At 36.8% G+C, this 11,353-nt stretch overlaps 1 protein-coding gene across 4 annotated transcripts; it reads right to left on the bottom strand.

The window, feature by feature from the left end:
• Positions 1–1,954: 1,954 nt before the first annotated feature.
• LOC308092509 (troponin I, fast skeletal muscle-like) lies at positions 1,955–9,818 on the bottom strand. Of its 4 annotated transcripts, none has more exons than XM_080438438.1 (7): positions 9,688–9,818; positions 7,087–7,123; positions 5,656–5,692; positions 4,481–4,609; positions 3,638–3,727; positions 2,985–3,158; positions 1,955–2,496 (listed from the first exon to the last, which is right to left on the bottom strand). In XM_080438438.1, the coding sequence occupies exons 2-7, from the start codon at positions 7,095–7,097 to the stop codon at positions 2,422–2,424; spliced, it is 516 nt and encodes a 171-aa protein (XP_080294564.1). In that variant the 5' UTR covers positions 7,098–7,123; positions 9,688–9,818; the 3' UTR covers positions 1,955–2,421. The 4 variants fall into 4 exon arrangements, with proteins under 4 accessions (XP_080294564.1, XP_080294566.1, XP_080294567.1 ...); XM_080438440.1 differs by having other exon boundaries at positions 5,656–5,685; positions 7,083–7,123; positions 9,688–9,810; XM_080438441.1 differs by having other exon boundaries at positions 5,656–5,685; positions 7,083–7,126; positions 9,688–9,804.
• Between the last annotated feature and the right edge of the window lie 1,535 nt (positions 9,819–11,353).

Raw genomic sequence — 11,353 nt, 5'->3', positions numbered from 1 at the left:
TCTTTTGGAAAACCTTTGACATTTTTCTTTAAAAATATCTGAATTCCTTTTATCTTTGAAATATATATATATTTACTAGCGAAATTGTGTCTTAATGTCCTTTTACATCTTACGTCACCATGCTCCTACACGTTCCAGTAGTAAGCTTGCAGTACCAGGGTTGGCCACTTGGCAAGATAGGGCCCTAAATGTATGAATGCCTTGTGCTGGCCTTGTTCTGACTCGCAGTCCAAATCTGATTTCTTATCCAGATTGGAGTCCGAGTCCCGCAGAAGTATCAAAAATAGCAGATCTGCAAGCTCGAAGCGTGGCGTGAAGCGACAGGTTTTGAGCTTGTAGATCTGCTACTTTCGCTGTCTCTTTTATTTGAATCCTGAAAAGTAACAGTTTTGGACATAATGAGGTTTCCACCCGACAGAGACGATGAGCCCTATCTTGCGCGCTGCCTTACCCCTTATTCCTAAACTTATTAGCCATGTTTTACTATTTTTAAAAACATTTTAAAATAGTTCAACTAACCGATCTACATCGACACGGTGTGAGCTTACACATCGGCTATTTGAACTATTTTAAAATGTTTTTCGAAATAGTAAAAAATTGCAAAAAACTGCAGTGTGTCACTTCGAGCCGCGCTGCGAGCTTGTACATCTGCTATTTTTGGAGAAATTTTTTTTAAATCTTAAAAATGTTGATTTTTCTTCTTTCTCTTCTTTTTTACACAAATCTTCTATTTTGTGGGCCCCTGGCACAACACCTTTTCAGATGGGGGGTCCATGGCCAAATTCATATACCAATTTGGGGATCCTTGGCACGAAAAAGTTCGAGAAACACTGGGATAAGGTACAGTATGGACTGGAGACAGAATGTTTGTACCACCAGCTGCTATGACACCTGTATTTCTCCCCAGGGATCCGCGTTGCCAGATTCTGCGAGAGAAATAAGTAACCAGGTCTACGAAAACAAGCCCAAAAGAAGCGAGGCCACATGAGCACTTTAAACCTATATGCATCGGTTATTTGAAAATAGCAGACGTGTTGTGAGCTTGTAAAAAAAGTTTTCTATGGGGGGGGGTGAAAACGCAACCTGCAACTACCAATATTTACTAGCGACTTTACAGAAAGACAAACCCAAAGTCGCTTATAATAAGTGGACATGGCAACCTTGCCAGGGATCAATGATTGCTTATCTTATCTCATCTTTCATCACCTTCTTAAAATAATGGCCTTTTCTTTTTTTTACTAAATCAGCTTTTCATGACACTGGCCTATTAAAATCGCCTATTATCCTTATTGAAAAGATCATGTTGTTCCCACTCCAGTAGTATAATGGACTTTATGTTAAGAGTGTGACCTATAGCCCATGTTATGTTGCCTAAGTCAGTGGTTCTCAAATGTCAAGGACCCCCCCCCAAAAAATGATATGTATTTGGCTGCGGACTCCTCCCCCCCATCTCAAAAATATTTTGTGCCAGGGTTTCTGCCCTGCAGCAGAGATATACTGTAGTTTACTGTAACTGAATATATTTGCATACAGCATACAGTATAATACATTTAATAATCACAAGAACTCCAGGAAACAAATAAACACTGGTTTCACTGGTGACAGTGAAGGGGGCAGATTACAGTATGTAACCTATTGTAGCCATACTGTATATACTGTATATAGAATATGACCCAGGTTTGGTATTTTATACCTCAATTGCTGTGTTTAATAGCAGATCCCTATAATCAACAACAGGTAATATAAATTAGTTGTCCAATGCAGGAAAAAAACCTTCAAAAGTTGTTTGACAAAATATTTTTTATCTTTACAAATTATATTTGAAAAGTCAGATTGAATGATTAATGAACTAAAACTGCTGAATAGAATCGATGCTTAATGCCTCGACCAATGAATAAAACACACGCACACAGCACACTCACACACACATACACAAAAGGAAAACAAAAACAACTTTAATTTAACATTTTATTTCATTTTGTATACAATTTTACAACTTTGGTTGCTTTTGATGTGTTCCCTGAATGTTTAAAGATTTTAAAGATGCAAAGCAGTGAGAGGCAACAGTAAACTTACCAATAAACCAATATTACATACTCTCCTCTCCTTCCCCCACCTCACACCAGACAATGTGCAAAAAAAAAAACCACTGAAGAAATAAAGAGAACCATCTGGAAGACTCAGACATCTTTGCAACCGATCTGAAAACCCCTCGCTTCTGATGTAGAAGAAAAACCAACAGCGAAGGTCATACGAGTGTGAATATTTGCGTATTATAGCTCTATGGGACTTGAGACCAAATACACATCTGGTGGGATAGACATCTGGGCAGGCATCCAACAACAGAAATAAGACAGTGAAGTGAAGTTCATAAATACAACAGCAGGACAAAAACGGAGAGCGTTGATGCTGCGGCGTTTTTTAACCCTCAAACATCTTCTTCCTGTCAGCCTTGTCCTCGATGTTCTGGCGCCAGTCACCAGCGCCTGCGTCAGCCTGAAAAGACAAGATGGAGGGATGTTTTTGTTATGAGGAATCACCACCTTCCTTTTAATTCGTTAAGACCTGTGTCCCGATTCTACAAAATGTCTTCTAAATCCCCAATAGCTGTTTCTAAAAACGTATGTTGCTATATCAGTGGTTCCCAATATATAATATTTTGTGCCAGGTGCATTTGTTCAAATGCTGTTTTACATTTCCTTAACATATTGAAAAAAGCAATCGATCAGCTATTTTTTTATATACATATATATTTTTTTATATACAACAAAGTGTACAGGGTTTAAAGTGGTTAACACATTTTCTACGTCCACTTTTCTTCTTTGGGTGGAATTAAGTGTTAGGTTTGTTAACCAAGACTACATTACTAAACAATTTCAGATGACTAAAATAGGACCAAAACTAAATGTGTGTTATTCAAAAGACTAAGACAAAGACTAAATCAGAATTTGTTGTCAAAATTAACACTGGGTGGAATTCCTCACCTCCTCTTTCTTCTCCTTGGTGACGGGCTTCAGTCCGGCCCTCAGCTCCATGTTCACCGTGTGCTTGGTGCCCAGCAGGGCCGTCAGCATGGCGCTGGCGGACATGCGTACTTTCTTCAGGGCGGGCTTCTTGGGTCCACCCAGGTCCACCATCTTGATCCTCAGATCTTCAAGCTGTGAGAGAGAGAGAACAAATCAGTTCACTATAGCAGTTGGTTTTCAAACCTTTTCATGCCAAGGACCCCTATTTTTTTTATCGTTGAACACTGTAACATATTATGAATAGAAATTACATTTCTGTTTTTGGCTTTCAGGCTTTGAAGTTGTACTAGGCAGATAAGACAATTAATCTAAATACACAAAGAAATGACATTTAATGACTTTATAGTACTTTCCAAAAAAACTTTAATAGTGGAAATAGCCAATCTACAAGCTCATAACGTGCCGCGATGCGACACGTTATGAGCTTGTAGATCTGCCATTTCCACTATTTTTTAAAAATGTTTGAAAATATATGAACATTTTTCAACGTGGAAACGATTTTGATGATGATTTGCAGAATAATTGTGATTATGCAATAGTTGTGACAGACCTACACGCAGCTAAGCATCAATCAGGCTCTACAATGTGGTCAACACTGGAATAATATTTACCGCTTTGTCTTCTTTTCCCACTTTGGACAACAGGTCATACCGCTCATCATCAATTTTGTCAGTAATTGCTGCAAGCTTTTTGTAATATTCCTGTTGACAGATATTTTGTATTATTATTATTGTTATTATTACATAACTTATGTAATACATAGATAGAATGTACTGTATGTATCACTATCAACTTCAACAGAATTGTCAACCAAAAGCCAACTAATATGACTCGATTGACTTGAAATACCGTGATGCTAGCATAGAGCAGTGTTGATTTCGTCGACTAAAACTATGACGAAAAATTTCCGTCGACTACCTTTTTTCACTGACAAAAACTACATAAAAAAAACCCTATGATGACTAAAACTAAGACTAAATATATTGACAATTTTGTCAACAAATAAAAACTAGACTGAAATGTTAGGGAGGGACTGGTGGAGAATTAAAAGACAAGTCATTTGGTTCCGCTCAGGGGTTGCGCTCTGAAAATAGCAGATCTACAAGCTCACAACGCGTCGCGCTGCGGCGCGTTGTGAGCTTGTAGATCGGCTATTTTTATTTTTATTTTTTGCACATTGTCTGGTGTGAGGTGGGGTAACCAAGTGTAAAATCAGCCAATGCGACGCCATCAAGGCACCGCCAAAATACATTGTAATCGACTAAATCAACTGTAGATTTAGTAGACTATAATCTTAGATATTTACTCGACTAAAAAATAGACTAAAACTAAAACATTTCAGATGACTAAAATATGACTAAAACTAAATGGAATTTTATTCAAAAGACTATGACTAAAACTGAATCAACACTGGCATAGAGAATGCATGGTCGCTATGAAATCAGCCATGGTACCTGCAGTGCCTCCATGCCTCCACTCATCTCTGGGGGAGGGCAGCTTGAAGACATGTAATCGGCCTTGGCCTGCGTTAGCTCCTTCTTCTCATCCTCCAGCCATTGGGCTGCGATGTTAAGGATCAAGCTCTACACAGACAACACAGAATTGTTTTTTTTTTAAACTTTAAACTGGAGCATCTATGGCTACTGGCGATGTTCTGCCAGTGGTGGAAAAGCACTCACATTTTTTTTTAAGTAAAAGTATCAATACTGCAATGTAGACATACTCTGTTACAAGTAAAAAGTCTGGAATTCAAAATTGACTTGAGTAAAAGTGCAAAAGTATTGGTATCAAAATGTACTTAAAGTAACAAAAGTAGAAAGTACTCGTTAGGCAGTACGTCCCATTTCTCAAGTTTGTCATGTATAAACATCTTTTGAAAATCTACAAGCTCACAACGCGTCGCAAAAGCGACGCGTTGTGAGCTTGTACGTCTGCTATTTTGTATCAAATAGCCAAAGTATACAGTATAGTGTATAGGGTTGAAGTGGTTAATGTATGTTTTGTAATAATAATCTAAATCTACAAAGTGACTAGTAACTAAAGTTTTCAAATAATTGTAGTGGTGTAAAAAGTACAATATTTGCCTCTGAGATGTAGTGGAGTAGAAATAAAAGTATTGAAAAAAGATGGAACCTCAGTGGCTGTATGGAACTTGCACTGGCTGGTTTGATGGCCACTAGAGTTTTGTTGCAACATACTAATTAGATTTGACTATGTAATCATTACATTTCATCTTTATTTATTCCATTTATGGTTTTACATGATTACATTTACTTTTACGTATTCCACAAATGAAAAGGAGCAGGAAGAACATAAATCTTATTATACCTGCCTCTATCTTCAATTAAAAGTCATATAATAGATGATCTGTCCAATGGCTACCAACCAGTACATCACCATGATTCATCAAATAAAAAGGAGGGGGGAAAAAAATAATTTGAGAATTATTTTTTTTTAACAAAAAACAAACAAAGAAAACCCTGAAAATTAACTATCCAATTCATAATTTAAAATGTGTCCCCTTTTAAAAAGTTTATTAAACTGGAACATTGTTGTGCAACTCTTCCAACTCCTTGCTTTGAGAATTCATTATCCACCAATAAAAATCAGAAATGTATTATAGATTCACCTTCAAGTGCTTGCTGCGGCTGGATGGCATCTTTTTCCTGTCATGAAATAAGATTTATAACAATCAGTGGTGGAAAAAGTACTCATTTATTGTAAATACAAGTAAAATACAAGTAAAAGTATCAATACTGCAATGTACAGGTAGTAAAAAAAGTAAAAGTTTGGAATTAAAAATTGACTTGAGAAAAACTACAAAAGTATTGGTATCAAAATGTACTTAAAGTACCAAAAGTAGAAAGTACTCATTATGTAGGACGTCCCATTTCACAAGTTTTCAAATATCTAAAATATCTAAAAATCTTTTGAAAATAGCAGATCTACAAGCTCACAGAGCTTGTAGATCGGCTATTTTCAAATGGCCGAAATGTATCTAGGGCTGAAGTGGGTATTGTATGTTTTGTAATAATGATCAAAATCTACAAAGTAACTAGTAACTAAAGTTTTCAAATAATTGTAGTGGAGTAAAAGTACAATATTTGCCTCTGAGATGTAGTGAAGTAGAAGTAAAAGTATTGGAAAATAGAAATACTCAAGTAAAGTACAAATACCTCAAAATCATACTTAAGTACAGTATTTGAGTAAATGTACTTAGTTACTTTACACCATTGATAACAATAAGAATTAAAATGATAAGGATTAGAGTTGTGGACATTATTGTGTTAGCTATACGGCAGTGCATGGGACTCTGTTAGTCTTGGGCAGGAAAGGTAATCCACACCCATGGATTAACATTCTCGGTCACTTGGATTCCATAGAAGCCAGCTAGCGTGTCTTCTATGGAAGCATGTTGTGCAGCGAAAATACCAGATCTACAAGCTCTCAATGCGAGCTTGTAGATCTGCTATTTTCGGTTGTCATTTAAAAATTAGAGCATTTGAAGTGGTCAAACTAGTAATATATGTTTCAGAAACATCTCGGATATTTTGAAAGGGATATTTCACTTTCAAATAAAATAAACATTAAAAAAATATAAAAATAAATGAAAAAAGTAATGGAAAAATAATGTCCCCCTCACGCATTAGAAGGACATTCTAATGTGTCAGGGGGGCGTGATTTCTCCATTACTTTTTTTATGTTTATTTTAATATATTTTTTTATGTTTATTTTATTTGAAAGTGAAATATCCCTTTAAATTTGTCTTCGGCATGAAACACGATTTAAACATGCTGTCGGGCCATGCTTTTTTTCTTAGCATGTGCATATCGAATACATTACACACCGTTGCTTTATTGTACAAAAATGAAACATTTTCAACTGAATTTCATTTTTCAAAGTGTCATGCGGCAAGTATACATTTTATAGCCTATCATGTACAGCATCTAAGTGAAAGCAGTTAACGTTGCTGTTTTGTAACATCACAAACTGATCATAAAATGTTTTGGGTTTTTTTCATCAGAAGAGTCAAACAAAAATAATTTCTTGTGAGACTTACGAGTCAGACATCTTGGCGGTTTTGTTGGTTCACAACACTGCTTGAAGACACACAGGAAAAACACATGGGAACAAAACATTTATCTTGTGGCCCACTTTTAAACATCTGTAGAACTTAAAGGTAGGGTAAGTGATATGTTTTGGTTAAAACGTTTTTTTTGTTTAAAGGTTAAAGCTCTATATTCTTATAGTAAACATTACGTTTTTCAGACAGAGGACCCCGTAGCTGAGATAGAGATGAAGCAGGGACCCCCACTACATATTGCATTCATGTTAAATGTATGTTTTCAGACATTTAACCACTCAAACCTTCAATACTTTGTAAACTTGACCGTTGGCTCTATACTTGGTCTGCTCTTTTTTCGCTCTACACCAAACCTTTTTGCCGAAAACAGACGATCTACAAGCACACAACGCCTCGCATCGTGAGGCATTGTGTGCTTGTAGATCTGCTATTTTTGGCTAATATTCCCCTCAGAATAGGGATGAGAGGGTTCAAGTGGTTAGTGTAGAAAAAAAAAAGTCCCTATCACACAAAGATTTGGTGGCCCCCCTGTAGTTACTCTGAGGACCCCCTAGGGGTCCCAAACCCCCTGTTGAAGACCTGTGCTATAGAGTGTTTGTTCAGTAACAGGAGTCTCCATGTCTCTCCAGCTCTCTAATAAGTCTTAGTTCTCTATCCTTATTGGATAAAATCGGTATCCGACCCGAAAATGCATTTTCTCGTGTAATAAAGAGCTGGAGAGACATGGAGACTCCTGTTACTGAACAAACACTCTATAGCAATGAGTACTATCAGAATATAGAGCTATTTAACACTTATTTTAACCACAGAAAATCACTTAGCCTACCTTTTTTAAGCTTTATTTTTATTCCATCGCACCACAGTGTATAAATAAACGAGGCCTTAGCCATTGGTTTCTGATGATAAGGCTGTTCAGACACATTGAGCCAGATTGATTGGCAGGGGGTTGTTTTACTCTGCAGATTCCTTACAGATACATGATCTTCTCCCACAGCTGAAGCTCTGAGATGCTGATGATTGAACTAAATCTGGAGCAGACGGTATCAGGTGTTCCCCTCCCAAAGTGTTTATGAGAAGCTCCTTTTTTCATGACACTTGGAATATGAATATGACATCCCACAACAGACCCTATTAAATTCGATGAAGTATATGAAAAATAAAACCTGAACATGCTTAACATTGTTAATACCACCAGCTGCTTGTCTAGATTTTCTATTGTGGATTATTCAATTTTGATCAGAAGTCCAAGTATTTTTGACACGACAGCGTAAATCATTGGTAGTTAATTACACCAGTTATAAACGTGTCACACTTAAACCAACAAACAAATAGCCAGGCCCATAGCTAAATTAAATGAGTAAATTGATCTCCTAATCCTCCACTCCAGTAGTCAATCTTACTACAGTTAATTGAAAAGTATATGCAGATAACTCATTAGCAAGGGAAATATCCAATTGTAATATTAACAAAACATCCAGCAAAAATGTAATTCACAAAAACCCAAAGAAATGATATTAACCATCTAATGAAAAAGCTTACTGGATACTAGCGTCAATAATCCTAAAATACAACTGATGACTACTATTAAAGTACAAATCATGTCTTTACAAGACCTCCATTAAACTGGTGTGTGTGTGGGCTTAAAGGAGTATTTCACCCAAAAAATGACATGAAGCCTTGAATTCATGGATATTTTTTTGTTTTTGTTGCATTCCTAAGCCAATAATTCGATGACCGGTGGAGACTCTTTGAGCCTCTGCCGGTCATCAAATTATTGGCTTAGGAATGCGACAAAAACTAAAACATCTCCATGGATTCAAGTAACTTATTCAAAATAAGTCACTTTTTAACATCTATAAATTATATTAACGATCTAATAAAAAAGCTCACTGGATACTAGCGTCAATAATTAAAAAAATACAACTGAGGACTACAATTACAGTACAAATCATTTCTTTACAAGACCTCCATTAACCTAGAGTGTGGGCTTAAAGATAACATCTAGAGACATTATATGAAGCATCTAATGAAAAAAGGTTACTGGATACTAGCATCAAGAATCCAATAACACAACTGATGACTTAACAGCACAAATCATGTCTTTAACAAGACCTCCATTAACCTGGAGAGCGTTCGGCTTAAGATAACATCTTTAACGACTTAATTAGCAATTTACATGCCTCAGCTTCCACTTGACACAGGGTCACACTCACTGTCTACCTCCGAACGCAAACACCCAGGAACAGAAAGCCTTGAAGTGAATGGGACGCATAATAAATCTAGGTCTGTCAGGAAAAGGTCAAATGTCACCAAAAAACATCCAAGTGTCAAACTCACTGCCAGGAATAATAATACTATAATATACTGCTGCTCCTCGAAAGTCTTCCTGCCCCTACTGTCAATCCTTGTTTCAAATGATTTCAGATGATGTTGCTGTCAAAAATGTGTCTATTTCTCTGTGTCACTCAACTGCCACATCTTATTCCCATTGAGAATAAAGATGGCCATTCTCAGAGAGAGATGGAGTAATGAATAAAATGAATGAAAAGAGGGCGGAAAATAATGCAGATTTCTCACCTATATGAGAGGAGGAAGAAGAAGAAGGGAGGACAAGACACACTTGATGGAGCTAGAGGAATACAGTGCCGCACCACACACAGTGAAACATGAAATAGGGTATATATGGTGAGTTGCGATGCCTCAGCAAAATGCCCAGGTCCTGTTTATGGAAGTGGATTCCAAGTCAGACCAATAGCTCTGCGAGCTCCTGAAATACACTCCAGCCCAACCCCGCTCCACTGCTGTGCATGGGGTCTCCTTAGCTTTCCTTTGCAAGATGGCTCCGCATAGTGTTTCCCTGTGAAGTCTGGTCTCATCTCACCGTCCACAACACATTGAAGAAGTGTGTATGAAAGAGGAGATCCAGAAAGAAATTCAACTTTTTTTTTTGCTTTTGTGGAAAAGTGTCCGGAACACGGAGCCAGACGACAACTTTCTTGTCAGTCTGTTGAAATGCCAAGATTATTGTAACCATGTCTTATTGGTGTCTTCTTATTAATATGTTCAATCTGAATGAGAAGTTTCCTTCCTATAAGGGAGGTATTGAGGTAATTAGTGTGTCTGGTTTTAGATATACGCATTACTTCATTTAATTACATGACAGATTATCTGACAGTCAATGTGTAAAAAAAACAAAAGTATAATAATAATAATATTGATACTATATAAAATGTCACTCACAACAGAGAACAATCTAACTCCGTAGCCTATGCTATAAGTTTTACGTAACACGATTGAAGAGCAAACATTTTAACCACAATGCAATGCTATGTGTGAAAAACATGATCTATTTCATTGTCTTTGATGACATTTAGGAAATGGCAAAAGTTTAATTATTGATTAGGGCTTCATTACCTTTGATTAAAAAACAACACACATTATCCCCAGAGCGATTCTCACCATAAAGACCATACCGTAAAACGGTAAATTGTTTGTGAAAGTATAACAACTTACAATTTGGGGCCAATTTAGGAAATGAGAAATAGCATGAGTACTCTACTGACCTCTTGAGGTTCATAACAATAACAAACATTTGTGTTTTGACTAAACTTACTAACTCTTTCAGGTTATTGGACAATTCTAAATCATATTTCAGACATTTCTATCAGAAATGTGTATCCCAAATGTGTACATTAACTTAATAAAGAGCCAGTTCCAAGCCAGCCTTCCATAAATGTATGTAATTACATATGTTTATGTAAAGTGTGTGTGTGCATGAATGTACACAACAGATGTACAACAGATCCAACCACAACAAGGACCTGCTTTAACCCCAAGGTTCTGTAGCTTAAGTAGTTCTCCCTTGAACTATATTCTGTCCAAAAACATCCGGTAACATAAAATGTACAGACCATATTTCACGAATGCCTTGGCTATCAGCACATCTGGAAATGCAGTCCAGCTTTAGAAGATATGCATCAAAAATTGACTCTTAAACTCACTAGAAAACTTGATTGGTGGCATAGATAACCAAAGACTATTACCTCAAGCAACCTCATTCTCCTCAAACGGCGTTTGGCTTGTAAAATATCTCACCTTCTAATGTAACGAGTGAAAAGAGAGGAAAAAGGGATTGTCCGCATACGTTTCGCCCGTACCCGTGTAGGGCTTCATCAGACCCTGATGGAGCCCTACACATTGTTGATTTCGTCAACTAAAACTATGACGAAAACTTTTCATCGAC

This window comes from Gymnoscopelus braueri (genome assembly GCF_963280865.1).
Source record: "Gymnoscopelus braueri genome assembly, chromosome: 9".
Taxonomy (NCBI): Eukaryota; Metazoa; Chordata; class Actinopteri; order Myctophiformes; family Myctophidae; genus Gymnoscopelus; species Gymnoscopelus braueri.
Note: the sequence above shows the minus strand (reverse complement) of the source record. Positions and strands in the feature narration are given on the sequence as shown.

Excerpts from the sequence above, each read along its gene's own strand:
- LOC308092509 (XM_080438438.1), bottom strand. Across the intron at positions 4,610-5,655 it reads GCCGCAGCAAGCACTTGAAG|AGCTTGATCCTTAACATCGC; the intron begins GTGAATCTATAA and ends TTGTCTGTGTAG. Across the intron at positions 2,497-2,984 it reads CCAAGGAGAAGAAAGAGGAG|GCTGACGCAGGCGCTGGTGA; the intron begins GTGAGGAATTCC and ends TTGTCTTTTCAG.